The sequence below is a fragment of the Solea solea genome, chromosome 14 (genome assembly GCF_958295425.1).
Source record: "Solea solea chromosome 14, fSolSol10.1, whole genome shotgun sequence".
NCBI lineage: Eukaryota > Metazoa > Chordata > Actinopteri > Pleuronectiformes > Soleidae > Solea > Solea solea.
Genome location: NC_081147.1, coordinates 16,461,410 through 16,477,880, shown reverse-complemented (window position 1 = coordinate 16,477,880; position 16,471 = coordinate 16,461,410). Strand labels below are relative to the sequence as shown.

At 42.7% G+C, this 16,471-nt stretch overlaps 1 protein-coding gene across 2 annotated transcripts in view; it reads right to left on the bottom strand.

The window, feature by feature from the left end:
• Window positions 1–7,827: 7,827 nt before the first annotated feature.
• The window catches only part of trpc7b (transient receptor potential cation channel, subfamily C, member 7b), a 46,992-nt gene continuing 38,348 nt past the window's right edge, over window positions 7,828–16,471 (bottom strand). Inside the window, exons 8-12 of one of the 2 annotated variants that reach the window (XM_058648949.1) lie at window positions 13,680–13,875; window positions 13,076–13,297; window positions 11,210–11,293; window positions 10,198–10,273; window positions 7,828–9,880 (exon numbers count right to left, since the gene is read on the bottom strand). In XM_058648949.1, coding sequence (XP_058504932.1) covers window positions 9,741–9,880; window positions 10,198–10,273; window positions 11,210–11,293; window positions 13,076–13,297; window positions 13,680–13,875 — 718 coding nt within the window. In that variant the 3' untranslated portion in view covers window positions 7,828–9,740. The remainder of the gene's footprint in view (window positions 9,881–10,197; window positions 10,274–11,209; window positions 11,294–13,075; window positions 13,298–13,679; window positions 13,876–16,471) is intronic. The other variant, XM_058648951.1, reaches the window with a different exon arrangement.

Sequence of the window (16,471 nt, the reverse complement as noted above, 5' to 3'; positions counted from 1 at the left end):
CCTCTCATCTCAGGCGGCGATAAAATGAGAGGCATTTATTTTCTTGCAGTAAAAATGACAAATGGATACTCAGAAAAGAGTGGGAGCTAACAAACTCAAACTCCAATTTATTTATAGGAGCACATTTGAAAAACAACCGAGGCTGACCAAAAGTGCTGCACACGTGAATGACGTCAATAAAAAAAAATAAAATCAGTAAAAATAGAAAGCATAAAAACGTTTAAAAAACGATACAGGGCATAGTAAAAACACATAAAGGCAAAACAAACAAACAAAAGCAATGGGAGTCCAGCTCAACCTGTGTTAGACGCAATGGAGTAATAGTGGGTTTTTAAAGACGATTTTAAATGCTCAACAGTCTGAGGGCATCTAACGTGCCGGGGCAGGGCATTCCAGAGCCGAGGAGCTGCCACTGCAAAGGCTCCGTCACCTCTGGTCTTTAAATGAGCTGAAATGAACTGGTAGCCAGTGGAGTGGGGCCAACATTGGTGTGATGTGCTCACGTAGCCAGTGGAGTGAGGCCAACATTGGTGTGACGTTCTGCAAACGATAAATCAATGATTTGTCGATGTCAAAGTAGAGGGAGTTGCACTAATCCAGCCGCGAACTGATAAAAGCATGGATTACCCTCGCCAGATCTCTAAGGGGCAGGTAGCCTTTGACCTTCGCTAAAACACTAAGTTGATAAAAAAAAACTTTTGCTAATCAGAATTCACTTGTTTATTCCAAGGAAAGAGTTCCTGTTCATCCAAGATTTGACATCTCTTGGACAATCAAGCAGAGCCTGAACACACATATAACACATGTCCATCCATCCATCCATCCATCTTCTACCGCTTCAGAGACATAGAGACGAACAATCACCCACTCTCACACTCACACCTATGGTCAATTTAGAGTGTCCAATTTACCCATATTGCATGTTTTTGGACTGTGTAAGGAAACTGGAGAATCTGGAAAAAAAAACCACACACACGGGGAGAACAATGCAAACTTCATACAGAAAGGACCTTGTTCTGACCGGATCACGCACCTGGGTCTTCTTTTCTGCAAAAGGGAGGAGTCACTCCAAATATGCTCACTGTATTATTTCAGACCATAATTTGTGAGGCAGATACATTATAGATATACATCATGATGTAAAAGAAAGAAACATTCACAAAAAAAATACAATTAATAACATTAATTTCCCAGATTCAACACAGTTGTTATAATGCATCACTGCATGTGTATCATGTTCCATTGAAGGATTGCTTAAATACACATTATGTTTGTCTGTGTATGTAACGTAGTCCCAGATCTCAGCGTGGGTCAAGTGGCCTCTCAGCTGAATGACAAACAAAGCAGACTCAGCCAGTATGCGACTGTCAGTGTGTCACTGATCTTGAGCACAATAAACAAACAGCAGAGTGAGGGGCAGAGACACTGACGCTCTCTGTTTCCTTCCCACGTGTGAATTGTTTTGAGGAGGTCACGTTCAGAATGAGTGAAGGACGTTTTGTGAGGGAAGCAAAGGAGTTCTTCAGGTAAATGGCTGGTGATGACGGTCACCGGGGAAGTCGCCATGCAATAAGCCCATCTTGTGTGTATGTGTGTGTGGAGTAGTGCGAATCTCTGCAACCTGTCGAGTCAGTGTGAACGAGGAGACGATGGAAAGACAGAGGAATGGCCACTTACTTGTTTCTTTAGTGGATGAAGGAGGTCACTGCAACCACAGACTAAACAGTCCAATGAAAGAAAATCAAGGTAGACAAAGGTTCGAGAAAGTGATTATGAATAAGGTGCTGAGCACCAGAGTTCTTTTAACGAATATGGCAAAACAAAAATAAAATAGGAGGGTTGCTGATCGTGAGTGAGTGAGGGAGTGAGAGGAGTTTGGCGGATTAAAAACAAAGAAAAAAACACACGAGACAGAGCTGAACAAAACAAAGGGAAAGAAAGGCAAAGTGAGTCAGAAGATGGATGGTGATACAGCAGCAATGGCAAGGCCATAAAAGGGAAACTATGTTGTAGTCACATAAATATACCGAGGGGAAATGTTGCTGTATATTACCAGCAGCAACGTGGGGATTGTTATAAACACAACTTCCTCTCGACGTCCCTCTCGTTCTCCTTTCATGCTCTCTCACACACACACACACACACACACACACCGCGTGTATGAGAGAATGATGGCAATCCAGGAAAAGTGGCAGCACTCTGTGTAAATCATTCCGTGTGGGTTCGTCACTGCTGTTATTAACTCTGAGAAAGAGTCAGGAGTGGATGTGATGGAATCCCTGACTGTGTTGATAGCACTCCAGACAATGAGCCGAATGCTGCTAATTTGACGACAACAACATTTGTGCTTCAAGTTATGAAAATCTGTGCCGTGTGTGTGTGTGTGTGACTTTTATAGCCCAATTTTGAATCCCATAACATTTAGATATGGTGTGATGTAACATTTTGAAATGTGGTGCCTTATATGAACTTTTATGGCAGTGTGACGACGCGTCCTCGTTTATATTTATGACATTAGGATCAATAGTACCACGAGTTTTGGGAGACTGAATCGATGACTCTTGCTCACCCGTAATTTTTCATTGCGATCCTTTTTTTAAATGGAGTCACTGATTTTCTGATGAATTTTTTTTTCGCCGTTCCAGATTGATTGACTTGAAGTTTGAAGTGGTACATTTTGAAAACACTGAAAGAGCCTAAAGCCCTAAATCCTTCATACTGGTAAAGATACAGGTGGAAGCTCATGGAAATAACTTTCATCACGCAGTCAGTGCCGGAGCTGGGCTGAACTGGGCCAAATCAGGTGGGGGAGTATTCACAAAAGAACTCAAATATGTTTCATTGGTTTGGTTAAACAGCAGGTCAGAGACTGTGTGCGTGAGTAAGCTCCCACACACACACACACACGTCAGGCGCCTTCACTATAAGTTCTGAACAGAAGCTGCTTTTTTTCCGTTCCCACAGCCAAGTTGTTCCAGTCATGACGATAAATGATATAAGGGGAACAATCCACCCATGTGGTGACGTGAGGACGACACTCATACCTATACACGTCCTCTCATTCCTCACTGCAGAGGCTCACGGCTGAGCTACCTGGAGGGCTTGTTAGGGAGTCATCACATCAGTCCCTCCATTGATCTTCAATTGGTGCACTGTGGCTTTGAAGAATTGATAAACACTCAACAAGTCTTTTGCTCTGATAGCCCCCCCCCCCACCCACCTTTCCACTACTGCTCCATCAGCCTTCTGACTGCTCCAGAAATTAGATATTGGCGTTTCACCAACGACGGGCTCTTAAAACAAAACATCTCTAAACTATTGATTTATGACTATTTTTGCAGCCTGCCATGTCAGTGATGTAAAAAAAACAACAAAAAACAGCAAAAAAGATTGGATGATATTCTTATGACTGTAATAAAGGTTATATCTTAAGTGATAAATGGCCATGATTGTGTGTCTGTGACAGCTTTATGCTGCACAAACTGTGGCTTGTTTTAGAGGTTCGTCTCGATGAGCTCCTCTCCCGAGGCGCTTTCGTCTAATGAGATACTGAGAGCAGAGACATGGATGGCTCCGGGGTGGGTTTGATAGGGTCTGTCTCTGAGTGTGTGCAAAAATGTCGGCTGACACAGACACATTGCCTGCGAGGGCGAGAGAAATAAAATCAGCGAAGCCTTCGAGCTTAAGCCTTCCGCGGCGTTAATGTGCAATCTTTTGCTTGTTTGCGTGCTGTACAGTTAACATTACCGCTTTGAATTTGGGTGTTGGCGATAGTTTGGCGTGTGAGCAGGCAGGCATATGTGAAGTACCAACGCCTGTGTGTGTGTGTAATGTGTGTGTAATGTGTGTCACTTTTTGGCAGACAGAGTCCACCCACGTGTGGATCCAAGCTTCTATTAATAAGCGTGGAAGGATGAGCCACTATGTATGTTTATACATAAGTAAGCATATTTTTTTGTAGAAGCATGTGCATACTGCTCCGGGTGTCTCTTAAAGGGCTTCCAGGCAGTAGGTGGAAAGCAAGTTTTTAGGTCTTATCGCTCTTCAAAATCCCTGGAATCTCTGCTGTTTCAGGTGCAGGAGGTCAAGTTTCGACAGAAACAGAGAGAGACAGATGGAGCAGAGGGAAGATGAGGAGGAGTAAAGAAAAGAGGGAAGGCTAGAAACACTTCCCTGCCTCAGGCCTCAGATGACAGTTATAAAGTGTGGGCACATACGCACACATGCCCATGTCAAGGTCCAACATCTACTCACAAGCATATTAACAGATTCACCTACATAACATTGATAAAAAACAAGACAAATGCAAAGATATGTGTAACAGACAGATGCACAGACGCACGTTCAGCACTAACTCCATGTTACTGAGTGAAACACTAAAGGCCACAACTGGTATCAAAGGTCTGAGGGGGAGCACTGGAGGAAATCAGATAGATAATAGAGTTTCCTGTGCACTTTAAAAAGCACACATCCCTTGGACTGACTTTGGTTGCTATAGTGATTGGCGAGAGAGGGTCTCGGCCGTAATTTATGTGCATGCGTGTGTGTTGTGTACATGCTCATCTGCTGAATAAGGTGTTCTTTGTGGAGACAATGTTTTGGCATCTGTGTTTTATTGGCCTGCATATATAGTGCAGTGGTGAGTGATCGGAGGCAAAGAGGAAGAGTGGAGGAAGCAGAGGGAGAGGATGTGACAGAGGTTATAAACCAGACTCACAACACGATGAGTAAAATATGCCGCACTGAATGCACTGTGATTGAGATTGTCCTACATGTCTAAACAGTCCCCCTTGTTTGGACGTGGCGAGGATGCAATCGATTTGACGTTTAGCACGTCACACCTGTTCATTAAGAAGACTCAGTGATTAGTTTATCACCTCGCACCTGTTCATTAAGAAGACTTATTGATTAGTTTATCACCTCATGTGAATTATGTAAGACTCACTAACCAGTTCATCCCTTACCTGTTGAGATGACCTGCAATGATAGGTGAACAAGTATGATCTTGTCTCATCTATTGCATTTTTAATTTGAACTGCTGCTTCCAGGAAGAAGTTGTCCGATGGCAATGGATAACCTAACTTAACCTAACTAAAGTAACGTTCAAAGGAGCAGATTTTTTTCACCACACACTACATATCCTCATGATGGGGAGAAAACATGACACATGTCTTTGTTTACAGGTTCACATGCCATGAGTCAAACAGTCCAACAGTTCATGAAACACAAACCCACCTGCAGCTGTATGAATATGAAGTTGCCTACTGTGAGTTTAAAGGCCTAAAAGGGGCAACATTAACGTGAAAACAGTTTAATCACGTTCTTTAAATTAGATTGTCTACACAAAACCTGAACCAAATGCACTCTTTGTAAAATAAATTACAAAGAAAACAAAGAGCCCAAATCACTTGACTGTCGTTATTTCCATCCATCCACCTTCTACCATTTTATCCTCCACATGAGGGTGGCGGGGGGCACTGTGCCAGTCTCAGCTGACATAGGGCGATAGGTGGGGTCACACCCTGGACAGTCTGTCAGTCCGTCGCAGGGCCACGTGAAGACAAAACAACCATTCACTCTCACAACTACAGTCAATTTAGAGTGACCAATTTACCTAATCCCCAAATCTCCAATCCGTTTTTGGACTGTGGGAGGAAACAGGAGAACTCAGAGAGCACCCACGCACACATGGGGAGAACATGCACACTCTCATGCGGAAAGGCCTGTTGTTCCACCATTTAAGTCTAAAATATGCCCATGTAAGGGAAATTTGCATTACAGCTCAACAGGGTTCATTGGCCTTTGTGTAATGACAGACTAGACAATAAAAGGAAGGCTGCCAGTGACAGGCTGAAAGAATGCAGAGAACGCAGTGAGGATGGTTGAATGAATGGCGAGGAGTCGCTGAGCTCTGATAAACATGCACTCGTACACGGATGTGCTGTCTGTTGTAAAGGACTGTTTACTAAGCTGCTGCAGAGGACAGCTGCCAGAATGCTACTGACATGCACAGTGAGTTGTGGAGGTTTGACTCAGCTGCACACACAGAGTATACACACATACTGTGCACATTAAGACCCTTTGCAAACACAATTTGCTGAGTCTGCATTTGCTGAATGTTACATTTTACACAGTAGATTTTGCTGTGTATCACATGAACAGTGGGTGACTTCAGGGCTGCAATGGCTGTAGTTGTGGAGTTCATGTTTACTTTGAGCACCTGCTTGAAACAGCTCTAATAACAGTCTATATATCCCGTCGGGACATTATATAAACAGGGCTATAGGAAAAAAAGGCACGTGTGCATCACAGCACATCTCGTAAAGAGACCTGCTGTGTGTGTGAACCGTGATAAACAGTGTTACTGTTGGGGATAATGTTGGGAATAGAAGAAGGTGAAGTATTTTGATCGTGCACAGTGTTATGATTTGGGTAGATGTACAAACCTGCACATAATAAAATAATAATAATAAAAAAGTAAACCTATAACAGACAATATAGAAAATAGTCCTGCAACAGTTCATCAGACCAAACAACGGAGTAACTAATAGCAGAAATACTGAAACCTTTCAATAGCTGCAGACCAAACGCTTGCATAAATATGTATATTATGTACACGTATTAATGCACCGTGTAAGTTGTTGTTAATGAAAATAAAACATGTCTTTTAAGTATGAAAAACATCACTCCTTTGATCATCACTGAGCTCACTAAACTCCAACCATCAGCACAATGATGAAAGGAACCAGTTTAGAGCTTACTCTCTTTAATCCAAGGGTCAAAAATATGACAATATACAGTACAAGATTTTGCTTTCATCAACACTTCTTGCAAACAGGTTGAAAATAAAGTATTTCAGGCCATTTGTCTTTGTGGCAGTGGATTATTAAAAGCCTTCACTGGGAGACTCAGTCGTTCGGGTCTACACACAGAAAATAGATAGCTGCTCTTTTACGGTCTTTCTTACACACAGTTGATACAAACAAACAAACAAATAAATAAATAAATAAATAAATAAATAAAGACACACGTTTTCAAGTTCAACTCCTTATTTTAAATGAAGAACCTGACTCTAGAACTGAAACGTCGTTCCGTCGTTATGACGGAAACATTATATTTCTAAAAGCTTTTCAAGTAAGAACTGTCACTCCAAGAAATGCTCATTCGTCTACAACACCTACATGTGAGTTGAGGATTTTTAGCTTGGAATACTAAGCGTACAAATGCATTTGTAATTAATTGTCCTGGCAGTGACTCATCTCATCGACTTGCACGCGGAGGTCTCAGTGTAATGATAACGATGTGACGATGAAGATTTGATTTGTTTATCCCGTCCAAACGAATGATGTATAACAACAGCCCTCTAAATGTGTTATTAGGTGAAGTAGCTCCGTGCCGATCCTTCCCTACGGGGCTAATGACATTTGATAGCATCTAAACAACAATAGAATAATAACAGTGTGACTTTTTTTTTTTTAGCTCGATTTAAATATTTAAAAGCATGTTTTTCTTTTTTTAATTATTTATTATAGCGGTCTTAAAAGGAATTAGAGGAATAATATGAGGTATTCACATTATCTGAATCCACAACAACAATCAGTTGAATATATAACAAAATGGCAAATGTTAAAGTAAGAGTGTGACTTAGGCACTCCATCTCATGGGTTTTGAATAATGTGTTAACGGCTCTCTGTCAAAGTCCAAACCAGACTGCTGCTCTACGAAGAGAAGAGTAGACACTGTGGCCAACATTAGCTTTTACATCTATGTCCTGTTTGTTTGTTTGTTTGTAGCATGACACCCCCCCCCCCCCCCCCCCCCCACAATCTTTCAGGTTAAGAAGGTCATTTCTTATCTGTTTAAGTTAGCGAATAAGTTAGCGAATAGAGCAAACTAGTCCCCAAAAGGGAAAAAAACATCCATAAAATGACTCCACACAGCCTCTGCAGCAGATATCTCCCAACTATATATCTCGGTATGGCGTCACATTTATGTCAAAAGTCGTGAGCACAGTAAAAGCACATAAAGTGACTGCACGTGTGCAGAAATGTGGCGCCATATCTCTGCATCTCCATGATGTTGTCCTGTCACAAAGTCAGATCAGACAGAGTGGGATTCTGACCTGTACTGCATTGTAGAGCGCTTAAAAAAAACAACTTGTTTTTGTTTGCTTTTTTTAGAAAATGAGTCACAGAGGGACACTTTGTGCTGTGAAGGCACAGAGAAGAGGGGAATATCCACATCGGTTAATTAGGTCACATTTGAACACTGTTATTGGTTTAGCTGTTCAAAAAAAAGTACCAGGAATATCATGTGATGTTTTCTACATTGCAAAAGTGCTGTCTGGAGTAATGTTATTGACACAATGTTTTGTTTTTTTTGTTGTAATTCTATCAAAGTCAGTTCTTGCAAACCAAAGATCTTTTATGGTGCTTTCATGACGGCAAGCGGCTGCGCGGTAAATGTCCGGTCTTTACTTCCATTCAGAATCATTGTGCACTCAGTGAACCAGCCTGTTCACACAATCTAAGTGGAACCAAAGTTCCACCAGCCTATGTCATCAACAGCAGGTTTTGCTCAACGCACAATGTGAGTGGACGTAAACACAACAGTGGCAACACAGCAGACAGCATGTGCATGAGCCTTCTTTCTGTTCAAAGTTGTCCAGAGACCATTGGATGTTTGTTTTTTTTGTTTTATGTTTTCCTTCCTGACATTGAAACAGCCACTGATGACACAAGGTGTAACCAAGCATTTGTCACTAGCTTTTTAGGTTAGATCTGGTTAAACTTAAGTTTGGGCAATGTAACCATGCCAGAGCTTTGCATGTGTGAAAGCCCTATCAGAGACATGGAGAGGCAATACTATATATCTGCAACACACAGTGCGTGAGATGGACATAGAAACGTCTTTGATTTTCATCGAGATGAGTGTACAGTACGTCTTTCATTCATCAAGTGCATAAAACCTACAGTGTTTTCTATTTATTATTTTTTTTGACTCCTAATGGCAGGTTGTGCATTGTGGATGGAGATGCATTAATTAGATAGCCTGGTGTGTGGAAGGGATTCTCAGTATCACGACAGGTCTCACTGCTTGTCATGACAGGGTGAAGACACAGGAGCAAAGCCAGTCTCTTTGCAGTGAATAATGGTGGCTTTTTTCATATATCGTCAACCCCGCCCCCCTCCCCCCTGCAGCTCTCCTTCTGAGTCATCCTGTCTCGGGATTTCCATCTCTCCTCTCTAAGTTGCCAGTAGATGTGTGTGGGGGGGGCCCCTCATTGCTGCACTGCCTCAGTCCTGTGCCCTGCGGTGCATCTTCACATCTCATGGTGCTTGTGTACGTCCTCCTCCCCTTCTATTTCGCATCAAGGTGAGCCTCTGAGCCCCCTCCACCCTCCCCCTCTGTCACCGCCTGAAGATGCTGCCTTTAATTAGAATTCAACTGTCAACACGCCCCCCGCGCACACACACACACTTCACCTCTGACACTTTCACCTCACGCTCACTTGAAGTCACTGTTTTTAAATTCCTCCCTAATTGGTCATTGCATATACAAACGTCTGCATTTTACCTTGTGTTAGCAATTTTTCACTCTCCCACTTGCTTCCCTGGCTCTGACTTCTCTCTTCCCCCTTCCACATTCAAACCTGAAAACTCCCTCTTGCTTTTCCGCCCCCTCGCCGTGATTTCACCCTCTCTCACATCTCCCACTCTCCTTCCTACTGGCGAATACTGTCAGTGTCTCATGGTGTTCTTGCCAAACTTGTCGCCGAGTTGCTGGATGAGTAGAGCCAGTTCATCGGCGGCCTGAGACTTCTCCTCCAGGAGCTCGTAACGGAGGCTGGAAATGTCTTGCTTGATCTCCTTCAGTTCACCTACAACACAGAGAGCATGCGAGCGTGAGCAAAGGCCGACACGTGTCCAAGTGAGCGCTGCGCTTAAGGTGACACTCGAGAGTATTATGCAGCCACACGACATGCACAGATATATATATATATATATATATATATATATATACATATATATATATATATATATATATATATATATATATATATACACAGCATTTTTATGGACTTTATCTCACACATACAGGCACACAAATACCACCACATGCTCCACACACGGTGTACATACACTCATATGCCCTCAGCAAATGACAGCACAGTGAAAGGGACGAGTGAACGCTTACCTTCGTTGACTTCATCATTCTCCCTGTCTACTTGAGCCTTCAGCACATAGCGCTTAATCAGGCGCTTCATGATCTTCTACGAGGAGGAGAGGGGAGAGGATTAGAAAGAGGACACACACATACACAGACTTCTCGATTTAGATTTACATTTCTTTTTCTAACCATGTGCTCTGCATGCATGATTGCCCCCAAACCCCCCCAAAACAGCTCTGTGCTTCTGAGATGGAGTGTAAAATGTTAGGTATTGATTTGCAGCCAGTGGGGACGTCCTGCAGCCACTTCCAAGGCTCAAACTGTCAATGCCTACATGTGGGCAGTGTGGGGAGGAATCGATACCTGTCACTGCACACACGGCGCACATTCATGCCTGTTAAAGTGACATGTTTATTGTCGGCTGTGTGCTGCATATGTCGCTGGATGAAACGCATGCGTGTACGCAGGGACACACACACACACATACACACACATGCATGTAAAAAAGGGTTGAGACAAAAGCACAGCAGGCCAGAGAAAGAAATTAGATTTCCCTTTGGGTAAAGGGTGAAAGGCAGACGAAGGAGCAGAGCGTCTCTCTGCACAGTGCAATACTTTCCGATCATTTACCCAGTGCCTGCTTTCGATCCCCTTCAAACAGCTCATTAGAGGCGTTTTCAGTCTTCCTCTGTTTCTCTCGCTCCTCCAACCTCCTCTTTCCTCTTACACTCACAATCACCTGTTCAACCCTGCCTTCCTTCCAGTCGATGCCCTTTCATCCTAACACTAGTAACATGATTTCCTCTCTGGTATGAAAGAGGTAAGGAAGATCAAGAGAGATGGAGTGATTAGCCAGAAACAACAGTGTCTCACTATGTGTTCCACCCTCTCATTCTGGATTCCTTCTGACTCCCCCCGCCTGAAGTCCTCCTTACTTTTTTAAATCCATCATCGTCTCTATTTCCCCTCATTAGTTTCTTCTTACTTCTCTCATTATTGTCTCATCTTGACTCCACCATTTCTTTGCGCTCCGGCTCACCTCATATCTGGTGGGGTGTTTTCGAGACTTCCTGTGGATGAACTCCTCTCCCGGTCGTGGATAAGACCTGAAGCACTCGTCCTGCTGAAACAATGAGACACGCGCAGCAGTTCAGCGCTGAGTGATGAATGAAAATTCAGTGTAAGACGAGACAACACTCACACACACACAACACCACACAACACGAAGTTGACATGACTTGACCAGAGTGAATCTGAATTTACGGAGTGCACAACTGTGACCTCGCTTCAGTGCTGTCGAGTCAAAGACTATTTTTAAATGAGCTGTGGGTAAAAAGAAACAAGCTGCTTCCTTATCAGCACCAAAGGCCTGCAGACGTACATCATTAAAGCCAAATAATATTAAAGTTAAATTGAGGAGGTTTCATTTATTAAAACAAAAACCGCAACTGAATTATTCAAGTGCACAACATGCAACTCACTGTATGTAAACACACAAATAAAAACCAGGTTCATTCTTAAAGGATATACATCACTGTTATCACACAGCATCTCTCCCAGTCCACATTTAACACTAAGAGTTACATAAACGTGTCACCCTACATTTGTTTTTCATTTTGCAAACTCGTCCAATGATAAAAGAATAAAATGTGCAGTATTCTTTGTATAAAAAAAAACCATGAGCTAACAAAGAAACAGCGCTTGCCAACAATTTTTGCTCAGTGTTCATTTAAATGAAAAAGCAAAAAGAGCAGCATGAAGAACAAGTGTTTACAGAACCTTTTAATCAATTCCAAACATGAATGTTCATTTAAAAGGAATTACCAGAGGCTCAGTCAGGTTTCTATTAACTGTACAAAGTCAGTCTAGTCATTAAATCTGGAATTTCAGCAAAGACTGACATGGTTATCTTTGTGAACACATGTTAATGACACAATTTGCCTGAACTGGGAGAATTGCCATTCTCCCACGTGTTTTCTTTCTAGATCCTTCTTTACATTCTGGACGCAGCGTTGTGGTTTGCGTGCGTGAGCGTTACGTATCGATCGCTTGCTGCCTCTGCTCGGCTCTGCAATCCCAACTGTCAGGACACAGGGAAGTTTACGCGCTCACAGGAGCAGCAGGGTGTGACACATCTTGTCCCCGTCCAGGACCTGCCGAGGCATTTGAGCAGACACAGGTGGATCCAAACGGCCTGACTAATAGCTCAGCCGACATGCTGAGCTGAGCCATCTGAGCTGAGGACTCAGACAGAGGAAATGCCTGTGGACAAAGATTGATTCTGTGCTAAATGGCCCGTGCTGTTTTCTTTTCATTACAGGGATTTCATTTTGGATGGACGGTCGCTGAGCGTGGATGTGTGAGAATGATCAAGGCTTGAGTTGCATTGGGAATATCATTTATTATATTTCCTGGGTCACGTCGGTACACTCACTCACTAACATACTACAAGTGTTCAAATCGACTACTCATACATAAGCACGTCCTTGACGTTGTCTTTTCATCTGCAACGATTTATCAACTAAAGCCAGAGAGTCAACAAATAAAAAAACAACATTTCAAAACAGTAACAAAAAATAAAGAGCACGGCAGCTGTGAAAGCATTTCGAAAGTCAGCCACTGGAAAAAATACATTCTAAAATAAAGACCACAGCGGGGCAGCAGCTGTAAAAATATTCAGCATGTCAACCCATGAGGAAACGAAGGAGAAAATGGAGAGGAATGAAACATAAACAAAGAGAGTAGAAGCTGTAATATTACTTCATGGTTCTGTAATTGAAAAGTCTCAGGGACAAAGGTTTGACATCGTCAGTAGTCTGCTTGGTAACGGTCGGTAACTCACCACATGGTAACTACAGTTCCTGGAAAATGACGAAACACCTGTAAAAAGCAACACGACACTGACCCTTGCTTGTGAATTGAGCATGCCCATCTCCAGCTCGCTGTTGCGGAGATGACCGTTGCCTTTGCAGAGGTGGATCAGGCAGGACTTAATGCGGAGGACCAGGTAGTAGAAAGACTTTGGGCTGGGAACCAGGTTGAAGGGAGCGGGCAGCGTACGACCCTCGTCAAAGTAAGAGAGCCACAATTTGGCTCGGGCAAACTTCCACTCCACGTCAGCATCCTCCTACACACACACACACACACACACACATAATAATGATAATTTATTCCATGTTTCATTTTTAGATCAATTTTTAAATCAAAGCTGATAACTTAGAACTTGGAGTTCAGAATAATTACCATAAGATGATGAAAGAAACTACACTAACCAAGATTTCACTTTTATCCTTGGATAAAAAAAAATAATCTTTATTGGTTATAAAAGCAGTCTGGATTTTCCCCAAATGTAGAACAACTTTGAACAATGTTTCTGCTTCAGTTATGTATCGCAGCTTTGCAGCTTTTATTGTGGATTGTGTGATTTCTCTCCTGCAGGCACAGATGTGATTACAACTATAATCCCTACTGAAATGTTGACAGGTGTCGGAGGCGTCTCATCCACGCACCTCTATCTCCTGGTACGAGCTGTTGATCATGGCGATGAGCATGTTGAGGAGGACGACCACCATGGTGACGTTATAGACCCCGTACAGCACGTAGCCGATGTTCTCGATGAACTTGTGGTCGTACTTCAGCACCACTGAGATGACTTCCGACAGGCCGAAGATGGACCAGAAGAGGGTTTTAAAACTCTCCTCCACGCTGCAGACAAAAGACAAGAGAGGAAACTGTGACGTGAGCAGAATCAAAGCGATGATTTGCACATGAGACGCACCGTGACGGCAGCGGACGGCCCGTGGAGCAACACACTACTCTTTCGCGCACACGCACGCACTGACGTGTGTTTACGTAACGCCACATTCAACTCCTGACAAACTGTAAAGCAGGAAATGACTCACACAGATGCTGAATCATCCCAACAGTTCACAGAAAAAGAGGGAATGTTTATATTATTCAGAAAGACAGTGCTGACGTGGTCATTAAATAAACTTTATGAAAGGCAAAGTGTTTAGTGAGTGAATTGGTGGGAATTTAATGGGGTTAAATGGACACTTCAAATTGTAAGTCTGAGTGTGTCTGCCTTTGTGTTTATACAGCGGCATTGTCTTTGTGAATGAACGTATTAATAAGACAGTGGCTGAGTGGGAAACAGTTCACGAGCTTTCCTCCTGCTATTAAACGCTGTTTGTACTGGCGCATTGCGATGGCCTCATAAAACACAAATAAAAAGACTCAAATGAGCGCAAGAACAATAGGTTAAAAAAATAATAATAAATCATACAATAAAGCTAACAAAAGGGGATGGAGATCCTGTCCACGCCTAAAATGTGCAATTTAGCTTATTTATCGTCTGTTTTCCTCTAAACATGAACACAGTTTACAAAACTGACATCATGTTCTGTTGAAGAAGGCCTGAAACCTGCAATTGAGACCGTTAACTCGTCAGGAACGTGTTCAGTGAACTAGGAGGTATGATATATTCTTACTTCCTGATTAGCTTCTTCTCTACCCAGCAATACCACAAAACTACAGAAGGGCAGATGAGGTGAAGCAGCACTCAGCTGCAAGACCTGCGAACACTGACATTCAGGTACATGTATTATGTCTTGGTAGGGAGGAAGAATCGGTTTGGCGGGATCGCTGGAGGGGATGGAGAGGAAGGAGGCTTCAGGTGAAAGAAGATCTATACGCTCCAAGTCTCAAGCTGTGGGCGTCTTCCACATTAGCGCCTTTCAAAGAGACACTTTCATAGGCACGCGGTGAGCCAGAGAGAGAGAGAAAACACACACTCTCAAATGCTTAACACAAAAGAGACACACACACACAGAGAGTGCGTCCTCCACTCCCTCACACTCATATCAAAACCAGGGACTCCTCTGGGTTCTCCAGCTTTGACCTTTAAGGAAGAAAGAAACAGACACTCTTCAACCTCCAAGAGTAAATTTGTGAGAGTGTCTGTGTGTGCTCCCTGAACTCACACTAAAATGCCGAACATCTTAGAATGTGCTCTGCCTTTGTCGGTCACTTTGGTTTGAAAGTTTTCCACCAAATGTTGAGGCACGTGAGGGCACCCACCAGGACTCAGCAGACTATCAAAATACATATTTAATACCCCAATTACTGTCTCTTAATACATTAAGTTCTCCTTTCATGGGCATCTCTGAACTAAAGCTGAATATATTTATAATATTCTGCACATTTAGAGCTTTTAAACCTCGGAAAAGACCATTCCAGTCTGCAAACATCTTTCTTTCTTTCAAACTTCAAACTTCCTTGTAGTTTCAGTTGTTTTATATAGTTTCATGGCTTGACCAGATCGGTCACAACAGTGTAAGTCTCTGTATGTTAGTCCTCTGATAGGCTGGCGACGTGTTACCGGCTTTCTTGCCAATCCCAATTAAAAAGAGACTCTTGTCCATTGTCAGCTGGGATTAGCTCCAGATCCCACTGTGATCACTACCAAAAAAAAATAATCCTACAGTGTAGGCAGCAGGAAGTGGTGTTGTTTATAGAAGAGTCCCACTGGTGTTGATATGGGTAACACTTTAGATTAGGGAACACATATTCACTATTAACTAGGTGCTCACTAACATAAATAGCACACTAGCCCCACGTATTAACACCTTATTCTACATAACCTTATTCTACCTCTATTACGACATGAATTAAGATTTTTCCTGATGAAGGTGTTAATATGTGCTTAATAATTACTAATAAAGTTTTGGTATGCTACTTGTATGCATGTTAGTAAGCACCTAGTTAATGGTGAATATGTGTTCCCTAATCTAAAGTGTTACCTTGATATGTTTTCGCACACGTATGACCATGGAAACTTCTCGTGTTCTAATCCCCATGAATCCCTGAGCCCTGACCTCTGACCTCTGCCGTCTCGGCCGGGCTCGAGACATGAAGCAATTGTCTTCAACAAGAATAAATACATACGTAATATATTTATCGTGTGTTTAAAAAAGAAACACCTTATGTGCAACAAGGCAGTGATGTCCTCAAACCCCCAAGTGTTAAGTGTTTTACACTGAGACCGACAGCAGCACCAGCATCAGCTTCTGACCACACAAACAAAACAACCATAGAAATATTTCTTTGTCAATCCCACTGACATTTATCACCCAGTTCTGGTTCTTTGACAATTACTTGGTGAAGTGAACTTGGATGCAGAGGCACTGGAGTCAAAAACACACTCAGAGCATTAATAGTGTCTCCCAAAATGGTTTGGTTTTCTTCCTGGTGATGCTGTGTCAGACGCCCGAGACATCAGACAGGCGATTTCTGCAAGACG